General features: G+C 37.3%; 2 protein-coding genes across 10 annotated transcripts in view; one reads left to right on the top strand and one right to left on the bottom strand.

Annotated features, from left to right (window-relative positions):
* The first annotated feature begins 493 nt into the window (after positions 1-493).
* MAP3K19 (mitogen-activated protein kinase kinase kinase 19) lies at positions 494-14339 on the top strand. 4 transcript variants are annotated; one of them, XR_009725564.1, is made up of 9 exons: positions 494-753; positions 2459-2537; positions 3377-3624; positions 4257-4300; positions 6555-9017; positions 10230-10382; positions 10571-11268; positions 12834-13187; positions 13635-14339. XR_009725564.1 is itself a non-coding variant. In XM_061354304.1 (8 exons), the coding sequence occupies exons 2-8, from the start codon at positions 2503-2505 to the stop codon at positions 12898-12900; spliced, it is 3705 nt and encodes a 1234-aa protein (XP_061210288.1). In that variant the 5' UTR covers positions 494-753; positions 2459-2502; the 3' UTR covers positions 12901-13392. The 4 variants fall into 4 exon arrangements, 3 of the variants coding, with proteins under 3 accessions (XP_061210288.1, XP_061210287.1, XP_061210289.1); XM_061354304.1 differs by lacking the exon at positions 13635-14339 and having other exon boundaries at positions 10233-10382; positions 12834-13392; XM_061354303.1 differs by lacking the exon at positions 13635-14339 and having other exon boundaries at positions 12834-13392.
* A 2673-nt stretch (positions 14340-17012) lies between these two features.
* Positions 17013-18198, bottom strand: part of CCNT2 (cyclin T2) — a 24584-nt gene continuing 23398 nt past the window's right edge. For all 6 annotated transcript variants that reach the window (XM_061354306.1, XM_061354308.1, XM_061354307.1 and 3 more), the window contains one exon: positions 17013-18198. This exon is cut by the window's right edge. The gene's annotated coding sequence lies outside the window, so the exon portion shown is untranslated.

Below are 18198 nucleotides of genomic sequence, written 5' to 3'. Positions count from 1 at the left end.
GTCGTTCAGACATCCAGCAAACCAGTTCCCTTAAAAACCAGTTAAGCTCAGGCTGACCGCGACTACTTTTATCCTTTCTTCTGCCTCAGCACAGTCTGCTACCTTAAAAAACAAAACTCTACAAAAACACTCAAAAACCCAACCAACCAATCAAAAAAAGAATCCTTGAAGTCTGAAGCTTAAAGGTGCCAGAAGGGGTATGAAAAACTATTAATGGGGACTGTTTAGATGAGGGGCCTGAATGCAGTTAAAATTACTTTGATACAGATAATACTAAAAATGACTTAGAAAAGATACTAAAAGATGGAGGTCAACAGAAGAGAGAAGCATGCTTTGTTTTGGGTGCTGGAATAAGTGACTCGTGATTAGAGTTGAAAATGCCACCCTTCAGTTCAGCTGTGCTTGTTTTCATAGGTCACTGCTGCGCTTTGAATTAAACTCCAAGCACAGTGCCTTCGGGGGATGGGACGGGGACGACGACGACGACAGTTGCCTTAGCAACATCGTGTAAACTCAACAGCCCCGTGTAGCAGGAGATACCCGGAGGATGTGCCTGCTGAAGCGCCGGCTTCCTTAATAAGGACTACGTGCTCTGGAGTCAGAAAAACGTGCCGAAAACAAAATCAAGCTATGTGTCATGACTGTCTGAATTCCTTGCTGTCGAGCAAAGGAAGACAGCTGTGAGCTAAAAATTATCTGTAACTTCTCTTTTCTTTGCTGTGCCTCTTCCACACTTCACTACTGAAGCACCAGGTAAGATGTTTATGCTGTTATGTAGTAGAATTTCTAACGAATGTTGAAAATGTTATGTACTACTAGGTGCGGGAGATGTATAAAGCAGAGTATTTTATCCAGTTGTGATGTAAGGAGAAGAAATGATGTAAAAATGCACATGTGAGGAAAATATTAGGGAGATTTTTTTTTTATATAAATTAACAGCATAAGAGCCATTAGATGCCCTTTTTTCATAGTTTTACCTATCTGTGGATTTAATAAACACAAACATAATTTTCTAAAAACCAGACCTTTCTTTTAGTCTGCCATATAGATAAAGTTCTGAAAGAGAACTTAATATGGTGGTTATGCAGTTGCAATGGATTGCAGCGAATTAATTTGAAAGTGCAAATGCAAGAAAATGGAAACATTTCTGTGCAATATAATCTTTTTTAAAGGGACATTAGGCAGTTAAATAGGAGTACCTGCTGCCACATTGTATCAATTATGTCAGTACAACAGAACATTTAACATAATCCAGAAAGGAGTAAGGTATTTGTGCTGTGTAAAAAGTTAGACCCTGTTCAGTAATTTAGGTATGTAAAATATATAACTTGTTATATTACATACTTCCTGATTAGCTATATAAGAAAATAATTCCTTATTATTCCTTACAATTTTCCATTACGGTCTTCATAATATTACTCTCTAGCACACATAAAATTTTGGATGTTGAGAGAGATAATTTTGACTAAGTAGCCAAAGATATGTATTTCATTCAGTTTTGCTTTCTTAGTAAGGTATTAAAATGCAATTAACTCCCAAATGTGAAGTGCTGACTTTCTGGTCCAACAGTAAGGATGAGATTAACAAAATAATACTGATCACTTTTGTGTCTTATTCAACATAGCATGTTGAGATTTTTAGCAATAAAAACTGTCTGGACTGTTTGGTTCTGTGTATTCACACACCAGGGCATTGGATAGTGAATTATAATATTTTTAATTACTCCAAGTACTTTTCAAATGCTGCTTTTGTCTTACTTGTGGCTCTGAAACAATTAAGTGTACTGCTTTGTACGTGGGAGTTGGAAATCAATTAACAAAACATTTTTTTCAGGTTTCTGGACCTTTATACTTTTAGGACAGCATGCCTGACAACCAACAAAATCAGAGGAGAAGCAAAGAAGGTAGTCTAATCAAAGTTTATACCTAGAAAGTGTATCGTGGGATCTGAAGAAGGACAATGTTGACTTGAAATCTGGCTACATGTTAAAACCAAGCAACCATAAAAAAAAAAAAAAAACAACAAACAAACACAAAACTGAAATCAAGCTCAATTATTTCCACTTTTGAAAAGCCCTGAGATGTTTTGGTTGTAATAGCTTTCCAGTTTCAAATGTTCTACTTTTGTAGAATTTCTGTCAATATAGTTCTTATATTTCTGTCCTACTGAAATAGGAGCTATAGCTGGATTTTTTTTCAGATGTTTTGTGTTGTTATAGTACATTGAATCAATACACTTACCTAAATAGATGAAAATATTTTGGATTTATGTGTTCACTCTTCCAAAAATTGTAACAGGAAGTGTGTATAGGTATCTTAGTCAAATGAAAGATGCTCTTTTTCCTGATAGTTACTTCCTGTATTTCCTTATAATGTTTTGATGTCCAAAAATAACTGCATTTACATTCTGTCACTAGCCAGTAAATTGTACTGCTTTTATGCAAATACTAATGTTGCAGATTGTGGAAGTGTTGCTCTTGAGAATGCAGAGAAGATAAAAGAAATGCATCAGTCATACAAAGCTCTAGGAAAAAACAGGTAACTAGTATTAAGATTTAATTTGCAGTTGGGTATGCACAAACTGAGACAAAGAAGGTAGTAATCCATGAGTAAGGAAAGATTTCCTTAGTGCCACAAGTTATGTACATCTATATATGTTGTGTAGTGTTTCCGTCTTCCCAGCATCATTACTGGCCATTGCTGGAGGCAGGGTATTTCAATAGATGAATAAATTATTTGGTACAATACGAATAAACATATGGTATATGATTTTACACCACCATTTGACTTACTAAACCCAGACAATTGTCTTGCATAGAGCTTTGAGATAAATTAAAGACCATAGTTTTGTACCTCTTTTAGATCACAGTATTTATCTTTTTTTTTCTGTAAGTATTTATCTTATCTATATTTGGATTTTTCATTTTCAGAAACCAGGTGGCAGATATCTGAGGTGTATCTGCAGAGCCTGTATTTTTTCAGGCAGACCATACCATGTTTCATAAATAACAAAGACACGTCTGGTCTTCAGGAATCTTCTGACACCCTTTCCTGATGCTTCCTAAAAAACACATACTGGAAGCAATCAGGTTTTGTTGAGAAGGAGAATGTGGACAGTATGTTTTTCCTTTCCTCTTGTTGCTCGGTTTTCCTTGTTTGTCATTCATTCTCACTTGTAGTCAGTCTCTGGCTTTGCAGTTGGATACTTCCAGAGACAGCCTTAACTTCCCAGAAGGACAAAGGAAGAAAACATACTTTGACATTCTTGAATCTTATAGACTTCTGTTCACGTTATTCTTCGGTCATATGGTTATTTGAACTGGATAGACTTCCACTCATTTTCACACTGCATTTTAATTCTTGTTTTTGCCTTTTAGCCAAACATCACCAACATCCAGTCCACGGCCAGATCAACAAGTGGCATGTTTTCCAAGTAAAAAAAAACAGTTAGCCTTACAGATGAGACATCACACTTCTTTACCTTTCTCCCTGAAGAAAAAGAATGTAGGGCATGGCTTTGACTTCAGCTTTCTGCAACATGCCGCCTCATGCCCAGAATCTAATGTTTCAAAATCATTTATGGGTTTAAATGCTTTCCAGATAATAAAACCACGAATACAACAAAGTAAGTTCAGGTTTTAAAGTCACAACTTTAAAATGAAATGATATATTGCTTATGAAATTAGACAGCAAAGCATTACAAGTCCTGTTTCTTTAAACATTCTCTTTTTGTCTGTCTTCCTTGCATGAAGTAGACTTCAAACATTTGACTCTGTAATTATATGTGTGTGTTTGCAGAAAGGAGCATATAAAGAAAAGCAATTGCAGATTCCACCATTCCTTTTACTCTGTATAATGAAACTGAGCCCACAGAATGTAAATTGTAACTCTCTATAGCTGGAGTGGGGCCATAATGGCATCTCTTTCACTTTCTTCCTCATACTGGCAATACTAAATAGCCACAAACTAAAGTTAGCAAACTACTGAAATCAAGGAGAGATATTTGCTTAAATTATTAAAGTATTTAAAAATTGTCATATTTGTAGTATTCTGTAGAAAGTGAAATTGTAAAATTCAGTATCATAATTAAATTTCAACTTACAACTCTTTTTTCTGTGTAGCAGATTTATAGCATAATCCTTCAATCACACATCAGACAGGTACTTCCAGAACCCTACAGTTTGAAATTACTTTATAACTGAAAATTTTAGTCTGTTTAAAAATATCAAACTAACATTTAATTTCTTTAATTTTAAGGGTTAAATATAGCAATGCTAAAACCCAGGAACAACAACTCTAAGGTAAGACGGTATTAGATATCAAATTGAACACTGTTAAAAGTACTATGTGTTTTCAAAACCTTAAAAGTAGAAATACAGAAGTGTAGGTAGTTTCCTCTGCTTAGTCGTCATTTTTTGGATGAAGATATATATATATTTTATATATATATATGTATAAAATATATATATGTATGTTTCACCAAATCTTCAGATGTAGATCAACAATTTGTCAGTAAGGATTTTGGAAATCCCTGTCATCAGGTATTTTGGGGAGTAAAAAGTTGGAAGTTTGAAAAGATACAAACCCTTTTAAAATAGAAGTATGCAAGTTAATTTCAAGTATGTGCATCCTATATATTAAATGTCTCTATATATCATATATATATATTTATGTCTATATAATTCCTGTATATTAGATGTCTGATTTGCCAAATTTAAAAAAACAACTTTCTTGTCTTAAGTGGTAATTTAACATTGAAGCCCAATTGAGGAACAGTCTGGATATTAGATGATTGATGAAATTTATTGTATTAGGAAATAAAAAGTAAGGTCTTGGGATTAAACATATCTGACATGTAATTTTGTGGTAAGTGTAAAATAGGATCCCTGATAAAACTTTTGTACTTACAAGCAAGCTCACAATTTGACATGTATCAGTGCTTCACACCACACGGGCCTTTAAAGTTACAAAACATAAAATAGACTGTATTTAAAAAAAATTAAAAATTGGCCTTTAGGGATATTAATTGATGGCCCTTTGTACAAAAAACTTGACTCACTGAATCAGCTATATAGTTCAGTGAACCCACTGGAGAATACAACAGTGTTCACAGGAAAAGAAGTACAGAAGTAATAGGATGAGTTCTGACAGAACATCATAAAAAGAGCTGTGAAAAAATGTTCACATGGTGGGAAATGTTTAAGAGAAATAATTTAGCTGACCTCAGTGTTATTTAATACAGCTTTATTTCACGTCTTGGGCTCTGATGATTTGTAAGAGGCATATAATGTGGGATAAACTAATCATTCCTATTAACGCCATGCCAACTAGACAAAGTCTTCAGAACTGTATATTTCAAACCAGCATGCATTGCTTTTCCTGGCACATTCAAATGTCAGTTTGCCCTTGGAATGCCAACAAAAATTTCCTACAGATTGCAAACTGATGTTGAATATAGACATGCAAATGAGTATTCAGAGCATATGACTCAGTGATTATTTTTATTGCATTCATTTGCATTAAAATATCCTGTATATTCAAACTTACTTTTCTCCATTTCCTTTAAAAAACAAATACTATTTTCAGAAAATTATTCCCACCATTCATCTGAATAATTACAACAAAGTACTCAAATTCTCAATCTATACTTTTTCAAATATACACAGTACCTTTCAACTAATGGGATGGGAAGAGAGGGAAGTAGAAGGAAGGAATAATAAAATACATTCCACACACAATGGATTTCTGTATTAACTGCCATATAAAAACGGCCTTCAGGTAGCTATCCATTTAACTTCACTGAAAGTGAACTGCACACTCTATCTTCTAGTGGACTTAAAACTCTTAGCTAAATCTGTAGCCTGTATAACATGGTTAGTAGAATTTTATAAGACTACACTAAGCATATGGAAGATCTATAAGTTTAGATTTATAACCATGTCTTTTAAAACCTATAAATTATTTGTAGTAATTGTTTTCTCTATGGATAAAACAGCATTCTGCTATAACAGTCTAGCTTTTGCTTTTTCAAAATTGTTTACATAAGATCTAGTTCCATTGGGGATATAACTACTGGTATGAGCACACTTCAGAGGGTCACATGAAAAGACTTTAAATACCACCGTAACAGTGGTTCTCTCGTTCAGTGAGAGTGCACAGCAAGAAAGAAACTTTGGCATATGAAGCCACTGACCAGCCTTTGAATTCCTGTAGCAAATATGCTGTGTGGCATAAGACATATTTAGTAACTGACAAGATGATTTGTATGTGTGGACAAAGCTTATTATTTTTAAATTTTGGAGAATGTCCTGTGACTTATAGCAAAAGATTCCACTTTCTGTACTATGAAATTCTTAGAAATAATTGTGGATGTGAGAAAATTAGTTTATTTTCTTAAGGATTTGATATTAAACTTCATAATAGTTTAAATATGGGAATATACAAAAGAATAATCCTTGTCTGATTTTTTTTCTTAGTCTACCTGGTTCTTAATGATTAGATTTTACCTGTATCTGTTGTGTAGCACATTATTAATGGTTTTTATGGAAATTACAGTTTCATTTGCCACCAGTGATGTGTCAGCCTGTAAGAACAATTCATCCTGCTCCTCCAGAGGATACCATTGTCAATGGAAGGTCCCACATCAGAAATATTTTGAATATCATGAACCCTATTCCTTGGCCTATAAAAACAATTACTAAATTTTATCATTATCAGTTAGACAATCTATTAAAAAGGCACACTGACAAGTCATTGGACCCGATTGTGGCTACTGTTTCTGATGCGTTCACTCCGGTGAAAGACCTGCACTACTTCAGCATGGGCAACTATAACAAGTACCCTACCAACAAGAAAGAAGAAATTCAAAGCAATTTAAAATGGAGGGAAGCTGGCGTAGCAACCCATACTGAAAAGAATGACAAGATGAAGTACCAGCTTTTGGTGGCTTGTAAGAACATAGATCTTATGACCCAAGACAGTTTCTATGATGATAGTCATCCCTACTTGAGCTCAAATAATGCTCTGATAAACTGTGGAATATTTACAGCTCAGACAACATTTGCAATGTCAAGCAACAGAGATGCCTCGAGAGCTGGCAGTGAGGAACGAAGAACAGAGAGTTGCTGTAGATCTGATCCAGAAGAAGGAAATGCTACAGAGGTGATAGTGAATTACAGACGACATGAAGATCGCGAGAGTGCAAACTTTGTGCTTGACAATCATGATTTAGATTTTTCCTGTAAAAATGAAGTGATAGAGGCCTATCATGCCTTAGAAGATAATTCTGTAGTTGCAGGAATTCCCAGAGTAGAAGTGCAAGTTCCTTCTGGAAAACAGACAGAAAATCATGTTTGTCTCTCTGAATTTGAAATGGAAAAAGAAGCATTGTCAGAAGCAACTTCAAAAGACCAAAGTGAGCTTGTACCTGTTGTTCATGTTACATTCTCTGAACAAGACTCAGCTAGAGAGCCACACATTGTTAAACAACCTCCCACAAAAAAGAGTGTAATTCGTAGCCTGCCTCCTCATGTTACTCAGAGCTTCAACATTCTTGCTCGCAAAGAAAACGGCAAAAGTAAAAGGAAGATGAATAAACCCAAATATTCATCAAAATCTAAAATGAGTAGCAAGATAAAGATTTCCGAAGACCTAATTGTTTCTGATGAGATTTCCACAAAATGTAATGCCAAGAGTCACATTTTTCCATCTTTGGAATTGCCACACATGGAATCTGAGACTTCCCCAAAGCATCAAAAAAACCCCCCTCATGCTGACACAGACCGTTTTGCTCAGAGTGCTCAAAAACTTAAAAAGCACGGTTTCCCCTGCAGTTGCAAAAATTCAGTTATCTTAAAGAAACCTGTTACTCCCCTTTCCCTGCCACATGCACAATCTGCTTCAGCTTTTGTAGATCTGAAATACAGTGACATGTTCAAGAAAATAAATTCAAATGACAAAGGCCCAGGTATTTATGAAATGTTTGGAACTCCTGTCTATGACCACATGCGTGAGCTTGATCAGCATGAGAACAGATTTTACAGAGATGTTTGTTCTGCTCCAACTGGGAGATGCACTGCTAGCATCTGCAGATCTACCTGCGGGAAAGGGAGAGAGGGCAGCCGAGTAAGAAATACTCAAAAGAGAACATGTTCTAAGCCAAAGAAGACCATACCTGGCACAAAACAAAAGCAGAAGAGTTTAATTACAAAGGACAGAAGTACCAAGTTGAGTGACAGCAACACAGAACAAGGTAATGTAATAAGTTCTGATTCAGATGTTCAGATAAACACTTCAAGGAGCATGATATTGCTCCGTGAAGACACAGATCATCAGCTTATATTTTTAGAAGAGCTTTCCCAGTCAACTAAGCAAAATATTTTTTTTTCAAATTCAAACTTATCAACTATTAAAGAAGTTTCTTTGGAGCAGCCTCTAGACAGCCAGGATATACCCAGCCAACAGAGACCTGCTGCCTGTAGCCAGAATCTTCTGCAGTTTAGTGATAAAGACTACAAAGACTGTGTTCCTCTAACTAGCAGTCCACTAACAACAGACAAGAACATTTGTGTGCTGCAGCAAAGTGTGGATATGAATGGCTGCGAAGGCCTGGAATCAGACCAGGCCTCCTTCAAGTCTATAAATGAAAGCGAAGCATTGCCCTTTTTGTACAGGCTGCAGCATCAGTCCCCTCCAATACAGGTAAATCAGAGTTGGTCATACAGACCTCAAAATTGTGGTTCAGCAGATGAACTGACTCAGCCTTCAGTGATTCAGACAAAAAATGTTACAAGTCCCAGTTTCCAGACAAGTCAAAGCATTTTGTCCTGGGCAGATAATGAGGATATGACTGATGAGTTGCTTTGTTGTCTGGCTGAAGAATTGCTAATGCTTGAAGGAAAAGACATCAACTGTTCAAGAACAAAAAACACAAGTTCTAAAATGCAAAATGTGCATACTAAAGAAGAAGAAAATACGATGAATGGAGATGGAGCAATAGTAAATAGTGTTCTAGAGAAGGTAAAAGTAATTTCTTGTAACTTGATAGCTCCTTTGAGTGATGCTTCAAGACAAGTTTGGACAAAAGGTAGGAGATACGTACTCATTAATGATCAAGTTCCTTTTTCTTGCACCAGCTGCCCACTGATTCTTCCAGTGCCCAGCTGAAGATACCCGTCATAGAGACTGCATATCAGGACACAAGCCAGATAGTACTAAGGCATGACAGGAGTAGCTATCAAGGCTTATACGATGGGCCAAGATAAATTGAGAAATAGTCATGAATAAAAAGGAGAGGCTATTTTAACTGAAAAGAGTGCATAAAAAGGTGCTGGGGCAAGGCAAAAGCCTTTGAGATCTTGACATCTAAGGAATATGAAAAGACTCTACAAATTACTCTTGTATACCTAAAAGGGCAATTTCCTAAAATCTCTGAGTGCAACCAGATAATTTTGTAGGTATGAACTACAAGTACTGGCTTATCAGACAGACGTAAGGCTGTTTACTCAATGCTAAAGAAAAACTTCAAACTCAGAAGGCTTAGATTCTGGCCCCCAGTTAGTTAAGAACCTTCACCTACTAAAGTGCTTATCTACCAGTACCACTTCTCTTTGGCCCTGTTAGCTTTTTGTTTACAAATGTTTAAGGAAATGTATTTCACTACTTTTTGATACACTTCCTTATGCTTCTGCAGACACAGGTGCCAGTTTTACTTCCATCCTCACTTTTAGGGAGATCCACAGCTAGATGTAATGATGATCTTTCTGAAGTAGTCTCTTCTTCCTCTGAAGTCATGTCCAAATTGTTTTCCTCAGACTCGGGTTACATGTTACCTAGAGCAAGATGATTGCCACATTCAGCTTAGCAAACTCTACCTATGTGACAAAACAGAAAGAAGTAGTAGTAAACAGATTTGTATCCTGCTCTTTTAAGCGTTTCTTTTGCCTGTCTTTATGTCAGCTGAGAAAAGATGTCATGCTGTAATCTTCTGGTTATGTGCTATTGTGATATATGCTTGAAAATATTTACCTAGTTTTACTTAGTATAGCAATTGTATTGGTGAGATGCGCAATGAGTATGTATATCTATCTATCTATCTATCTATGTGTATATATATATATGTGTGTGTGTGTCATGCCAGGTAAGAATTACTCCTTACAAAAAATGTAAGGATAATACAAAGCCTTTCTTTTCTCACCTGCTTCCTCCCCACACTGACCATCATTTTTCAAGCAGAGTTACAGTAAAGCCTTTTGGACATCAAACGAAGAAAATGGTCTACTAAGCTTTGAGGAACCTACTAAATTACGAGGAAGCAGTTTAGTTAACAAAGATCCTATCATGTGGACAAGAGGTGAAGTCCTTGGAAAGGGAGCCTATGGCACGGTAAGTTGATGTCTGAGTATGTTAAGAGATGTCATTTTTGAGCTGTACCTTGCCTTGTAACTGTCTGTTGTCCTATTCAACAAACAAACATGAGACATGAAACATGACAAACACAAAGACACTATTTAAAATAAGTCAATGCAGTTTCATTTCATGTTTAATTTTATTAAATGCTGGTTTCACTGTAGGTATACTGTGGCCTGACAAGCCAGGGACAGCTAATAGCTGTAAAACAGCTTGTTTTGGGTACGTCAGATCAAGTCACAACAGAAAAGGAGTATCAGAAGTTTCATGAGGAAGTTGACCTTTTGAAGACATTGAAGCATATCAATATTGTAACTTATTTGGGAACTTGTCTGGAAGACAACATTTTAAGCATTTTCATGGAGTTTGTTCCTGGTGGCTCGATTTCTAGTATTATTCATCGTTTTGGTCCATTGCCAGAAATTGTTCTTCGTAAATATACAAAGCAAATTCTACAAGGAGTTGCATACTTACATGACAATTGTGTGGTACACAGAGATATCAAAGGCAATAATGTTATGCTTATGCCAAATGGCATAGTAAAGCTAATTGACTTTGGCTGTGCCCGGAGGTTAGCTTGGGTAAGCCTCAGTGGCACACAGAGCGAGATGCTCAAGTCTGTGCATGGGACTCCATACTGGATGGCACCAGAGGTTATAAATGAATCTGGATATGGAAGAAAATCAGACATATGGAGCATCGGCTGTACTGTGTTTGAGATGGCAACAGGAAAACCGCCACTGGCTTCCATGGACAGGATAGCAGCCATGTTCTATATTGGGGCCCACAGAGGACTGATGCCTTCCCTACCTGATCGATTCTCTGTCACTGCAGTGGATTTTGTGCATGCATGCTTAACCAGGTATGTAGAGTTTTGGGTGAAAACTTAAAGGAAAAATGCAGATAGTTTGTATTATAGAGATTGCTGATGGGAGCCTAGGTTACCTCTTACCTGGTAGATATGACTACTGTAAATGCATATGTTTTTCAACATTTCAGGAAAACTCTTAAATAATAGTATACATAAAAGAGCTTTACACTCTCTAATGGTATAAGAAAACCCTCACAATTTTTTTTGCAGGCTTTTTTACTAATTGTTTACTTTCCCTGTAATTTTCATGCAGAAATATGGCACCATTGGGTTTTATACAAAATGTTTGATAAATAAGCCTTGCTGTTCCAGTATCACATTGGCTGAGTCTGGCTTACTCTAGGCAAGTTATTTTGAAGACAATATTCTTTCACTTAATTCTTATCTTCTGCCGTAGAAAAGTTGGTTATTGCTGCTGGTCCAGGAAATACATACTTGCCTGAAGCATAAAGTTCTCTATATAAAAATCCCAAATCACCAGCAGTCACCCATTATAAGAACTATTTTTGCAGTGTTTTGTTTTAAATATCAGCTTTCTCCTAGATGTTTAAATGAACTGTCAGTTTCAAGACCTAAGCTCCAGACCTCTCTGGTAGTCTTTATAAAATCAATCACAGATTTTTACATACCTCTAAAGACCAGTTTTGAGCACTAGAGAGAGGTGTGTCATTTAGTGGGTATGGCAGCAGTTCTGGCAGCAGGAAATCTCATCTCTAATCCCTGGGTTTGAATTGTTATGATATGCTTATGGTTCCTATGGACCATATAACAATAACCAGAAAAGCTGTGGACTATATATAGCGATATCATATATACTTCGATTCAGTGAGAACAGTGTTTAAAAGGTGGAAAGAACTGTTAGGTAAAAGAAAACATGAAGACAAAATACTTTTCCAATAAAGTATTTAACTTTTCAAAAGCCAGGATGCATCTGTGCTGGCCAAATTTTAATGGATGATATCACCATGTCCTAAATATAAACACCTCCCTTATCCCATCTTCCCCATTTGTTTATTATTTAAGAAATCAGTGTCCTTTACTGCTTCCCCTGCTTTTTCCTCCAAATTGAGGGTTGGAAAAGCCCAAAGCCCTTGGCTCTAGCAAGCCAATATTGTAATTACAGTTCTGTAATTCCATATGGCCTCCTTAAGACGCATAACATTGATTGGAGATGGCAGAACAGCCTGATCAACACAGGATCAAACAAATACTTGTCACACTTGTTAAACATATCTTTGGTACTCCTACATCAGCCGTGTTAGCTGAACTACTCAAAAGTTTTGTGAGAAATTTAGAGAATCAAAGAATGGTTTTTGTAATAGTAATTCATAAATTCCAACAGTCTTCCCATAAACCCGCCTTCCTCACTACCAGCTTTATTAAAAAACAAACAAGCAAACAAACTAAAAACCAACCCCCAAAACCCCAACTAAAACTCAGCAAAGACTGGAGAAATGAGAAAAAAGAAAGAGGCTAAGTTTGCATTCAAGTTTTACAATCACATCACAGGCATGCATATTCATTTCATTTACTGATTTTTCAAACCCTAAATGCAGAGATCAGGACGAACGCCCCTCTGCTCTGCAGTTGCTGGATCACCCCTTTGTGAAAGGAAGACAGTGAATTTTTCAAGTCTCTTGCCAAATGAGTATGCATTTTCCATATAAAACTATCCACTTGGGAAAAAAGATAAGAAGGAGCTGGACTTCCAAGTGACAACAGAATTTACTAGAGAGCAATTGTGCACAAGGAGTCCATTATTAGACAACAGAATGACTAAAGTAATGTTTTTTGCACTGTCTGTGCTCATTGGAGTGGGTATTCCTTTCCTGTGAACACGTTTGTTGTATTTGGAGAGACTTCAAGAGAAAAAAACCACGCATCACCATGACCAGTATGTTACAGGCCAGGTAAGTTGGAATGCCAGTTTGTCTGCAAAAGGCAGTGGAATGTATGCTACTGGCAGAAACCACTGCAGATGTTGAAAGGTCTTAAATCTCCTCAAGGAAGCTCTACTCAGACTTGCAGATTAAGTGTGTGTGTGATAATCCCATAGAAACCAAAAACCATAAAACTAGATTGGCATAAAATGCACTGAAGCTTTTATGTAGCGAGATGGGTGAAAAAAAAAGACTAGGTTTTTCGTGCATCTGTCAGTCCTTTGTTACTGAGGTACTACCACTGAAGTGATAATGACTTAATGATAAGATGACTTAATGACTTAGTGATAAGAGATTCCCAGGTGCACACGTGTTTTTATTCAGTTTACATCAAAATAATTTCCTAGTCTGGCTAGAATTATTAATCTAAACTTCGTGACTGCGTTCTCTCGAAGAAGCAGTGCATTTTATGGCCAGTTTCAGGTCACAGAATGGTTGAGGTTGGCAGGAACCTCTGGAGATGCTCTATTCCAGTCCCACTGCTCAGAGCAGGGTTGACTGAAGGAGGCTGCTGAGGTCCTTGTCTCATTGGCTTTGAAAGGATGGAGACTCCACAACCTCTCTGATGAACATGTTCTTCAACCACCCTCACAGTAAGAACGTTTTAATGTTTGTACAGACTGTCTTGTATGTCAGGTTGTACCCATTGCTTCTCCTCCTGACACTGTAATGCTGAAGTTTGCTTTGTCTTCCTTGCAGCTCCCTCAGGTGTTAATACACTTCAGTACATATTCCCCCTGAACCTATTATTTTTTCATGGAGTGCCTTATTTTCTGTGCTCAGTGTTGTGTTGCAATTCTCACCCTTCTGTTTGCTGATACAAGCAACAAAAGCATAGGAACATTGTCTTTCTTGGGTTTGTGAAGGCCGTGAAAAGCTGACTCGCTAGCCACTCAACTGCTATTTTTCAGTATCCTTAATCTGAAATAGAACAGCAAACTTGATTCTGAGACTTGAACTGTTTAGAGAAACACAGGAGCATGATGTAAGTAGATGACCCAGCAGTCTCCATCTGCACTATGAAAGTAATTTTTACAGCTAGCATAACTAATTACCAACTGCACAAGATTAAATAGAATTTGAAGAACATTATTATATACTAATAAAAAAATTTATCAGGTATTAGTATTTGGAGTGCCCTCTTTTTGGTAAGGCTTCCCCCTGAGTAGCTTTCAAATTTAAAATTCCAGGGTAATGAGACACTGTAGAAACCCGAAGCTGGTTTCACCACATCAAAATGCACCTAGGCTCAGAAAGAGGCATGGTGGAGCACAGCCCTACAACTGATCCATATAAAATCAGTTTTCCCCAGACCACTCAGCATTTTAGTTACTTCAAGAGTTTTCAAACTTTATTTTATTCCAGTACCCTGACTTCAAAGAGTTGGTCTGTATTTATAAAACCAATGAGAAATTAGTACTTCTTGCAAAAGTCTTTATTAACAGTTTGTTTAGGTATGATGTCACCTAACAATGACAGAACATGGTGCCAATATAAGAGAAATTCAAGCATCACAGTCATCTTCCAAGTTCAGTTACCAAGCCCTTTTTGAGGAACACAGGTTGGTCCACATGCCCAAAATCCGTGATCACATCACATTAAAGTATTTTGCAGACTAACTAAGAATAGAAGTCCTGGCACATGAACTCAGGTGGGATGTACATAATTCCATGATGCATATTAATTCTTCTCAGGTGAAGTTGGTGTCTCCAAGAAAGCTGTGAGTAAATGAGTTTTTATTTAGCATGAAGTGGAGATGACTGTCATATGCAGGGAAAGAATACAAATGCTCTAGGATATACAGGTAATTAAAAGCAGTCAGAATTACAACCTCCCCTCCTTATGCACGTCTTAAAATCAAAACTATCATTTTTCCTTAAAGTTGGAGTTCTCCAATATTAAGGTTATTAGGTACTTGCAGTTTAAATGTAATGGCTACTTCAGCTGATTACACTAAAATCAGACTCCCACTTAAAGGTTTGTAAAACTTTAACCTGAGTTTTTAATCAAAATGTGATTAGCACGGTTTCACTTTTGTTTAACCAGACTTACAGAATGAGGGGGTTGTTTAAGGCCAGTGCTTGCAACAAAGGTATTTCAGCTTAATCACACTGGAGACTTGGGAGCTGCAACTGCATCCCACAGCTAAATCAAGAGATATGTTGGGTCAGGGTGCCTTGGGGAGCTAGGTGAAGCCCAGCCTGGTAGGACATTCTACAAACAAGTCTAACATTGCGTATTTCTTACTTCATATTGTAGATTTTCACATTAAACCCCAGATAATTTGGATGTCTCTAACAAAGTATCTACTGTAAAAGGGAACAGGGTGAGAGACCTTAAAAACCTTCTCAAAAACCTTTATTGAGACCGGTAAGTCACCCAGTGAGGAGGGTCACACTGCTTGCTCAATTATTTATAGTATGGGAGCAGGGCAAGGCCTACTGGTTTAAAAAGTAGTTTCATTGCTAAAAAGTGGTTTGCAAGCGGCCAAGTAGTATGTGTGACCACGTTGCTGTGATACCAGGTTTCCTCAAGATTTGAATTTGAGAAGCTGAAAATACACTATGCTTTTATCACTGTAAGCAATACCTGGAATTCCTTTTCCACAGAAGTATTTAGAGCACGGAGCTATTGCTCAAATCTTAGGAGAAGGGAGGGTTCTCAGGCATGCCAACTCAGCTGTTTTACACTGGTCCCGAAACTACAACCAGGAATAGATGTAAAAATCTGCATCCCAAAATATATGCTTCTTTCTTCTCAAGGAAGCAGACACTGAGCCCAGAAACCCGTATTTTGAGACTGTTTAGGGTCAAAATCAGTAATTCTTCACACAGTTCAGCAGATACTGATGTTGTTTGCGACACCCTCCGCCCTCAGCAAAACTCTGGTTCTTACACATAAAGAACAAAGAGTTCTTCTGAGGAAGAGCTTCCTGCACACACAAGGGAATCCCTTTCTCCCCTGTTTAGTGCTTTCCAAGAGGACCTGCACCATGAGACACCTTCAGAGAGGATATTTTACACGTGTTGCCAAAGAGCACTACCTCTGAACTATGGTATCATTGTAAGCGCGGGAATAGAGGAATCAAACTCATGTATAGGAACATCAATGTTAAAAATTTGATTTGGGTTTGGTGTATCCACCTCAGACACCAGAGAAACAGCCACACCTGTAGCACTGTGAGAGAACACTACTGGCACCAACTTTTTCTTAAAGGTGTAAGTAGTTCAGCATTTCAGGGACAGGAGCAATTATTTAGCTACTCCAGATTGGCATAACTGCCGAGTCTTTCAAGACATTTATTTTTAGAGCTGGTTATGGGAATGCATTTACATTCCCAATTGAATTTACATCCATTTACATCCCAATTAAAGCAGGCAAACAAAAGTTTGCTTGGTCCCCTTCACTGCAAACTAAACCTTTCACCCCGGCCTTACAGAGACCCTTGCTGTGCTCCTGTTGCCCATCCCCTTGCACCCACTCCCCACTGCTAAAACACTTAAATAATTAAAAGCAATCACCAAGCATGGCCAGCCAGTATACAATAAAATCGCAGGGCAGAGGGAGGGAGCAGCTTAAGGTGGCATAAAATTTCAAGTATCAAACACCCGATCACCATAATGTAAAAGCAGCAAAGGGAATTAATTAGAATTCAGACTTTCAATCATCCCGCTACTTGGTTTGATGAAAACTAGCAATGTTTTGCTAATAACTGAGAAGGGATCATCTCCATCCTTACAAATGAGGTTGGAAAATTAAACATAGGAAAATGGGATCATGTCTGCACAACAGAGGTGAGGTAGGGAATTTTATTGAAAATACTTTTTTGTTTTTACAGTTCTTAGAAATAAAGTTGCTTTTTCTAATCTCACACAAACAGCTGTACCTCAAAAATTCAACTATGCTAATATGAAACATTTACATTTACAGTTAGCCAAAATAATATACAGAACTGCCATTGTATGCAAATACTGCAGTACCAGATCACAGTGAGATACATTACTTCAGCACTCCCACCATCAGGAACAGATTAAGGTTCAACATACGGAAGAATCTCACTATTCTACAAACCCCATCTCTCACAAAAAGGGAAGATTTTTAATAGTGTTGTAGTGAGGTCTCCAACTACAGCGTCAGTTTACAAATCACATAATGCACGGACTCAAATTTGTAACAAAAACTATCTGTGGTCGGTGGGGAGCAGAGTCCGAGTGTTATTACCTTTTTATTGCATTTACCCAGTGATGCGCTTGGGAGGATGAGGCCCAGCCCAGCAGCCTGTGACTCACACGATCCACTATCACAGTGGCATCGTGGTGCATGTCCTTGCCCTCCCTCTCAGCCCCTGTACTCAGCACACTGAACTGAGTCTCCGACACAGACACGTACACTTTCACATATTTACAGCTACACTGAAACCCAAACGCACCAAGTTTTATGGACATCCTCCACAGAAAAACCAAAACCCACCATTCGGATCTCAGTGTAGCACAGCAACATTTTCTCCATGATATTTCACAATTTTCTGGAATCAAAACTGAAAATATTTCATCTGAAACAGCACCTTAGGATGAAGGCCTATGCTCTTTTCCAATTTCTGCTAGACAGGCACTAGTTACCATCCAGACATTTCATCTCCAAATTACGACAGCAATTGCTCTATTTACAGTACAGTATATTGCTTATCCAGAGTGGCTGTGTAAGACACATTTCATGGCACAACTATTTAAACAGACTGAAAAAGAAAGTAGTGTAGTGCTTCAAAGAAAACATAAGACAATTCACTGCTATTTCATCTGTTTGCCTATAGCTCGGGACAGTGAAACACACATTTCATTTGTTAAAAATCAGACCCAAAAGTAGCACTGAAATGGAAAGGAAACAGACTAGAAAAGGATAGAAAATAGTCACCAATGCACAAGTATGTAACGAGAAGTTCCATTCCAAATGTAGAAAAATAACCAAGTTGACAGGGAGAAAA

The sequence above is a fragment of the Neopsephotus bourkii genome, unplaced genomic scaffold (genome assembly GCF_033783945.1).
Source record: "Neopsephotus bourkii isolate Nb327-2 ecotype Australia unplaced genomic scaffold, CSIRO-AGI_Nbou_v1 NB_730, whole genome shotgun sequence".
NCBI lineage: Eukaryota > Metazoa > Chordata > Aves > Psittaciformes > Psittacidae > Neopsephotus > Neopsephotus bourkii.
Note: the sequence above shows the minus strand (reverse complement) of the source record. Positions and strands in the feature narration are given on the sequence as shown.

Coding starts and splice junctions, on each gene's coding strand:
- MAP3K19 (XM_061354303.1), top strand. CDS start 2,503: ATGCATCAGTCATACAAAGCTCTAGGAAAAAACAG. Junction 9,018..10,229: donor TAAATAGTGTTCTAGAGAAG/GTAAAAGTAATT, acceptor TCATTTTTCAAG/CAGAGTTACAGTAAAGCCTT. Junction 11,269..12,833: donor GTGCATGCATGCTTAACCAG/GTATGTAGAGTT, acceptor CCCTAAATGCAG/AGATCAGGACGAACGCCCCT.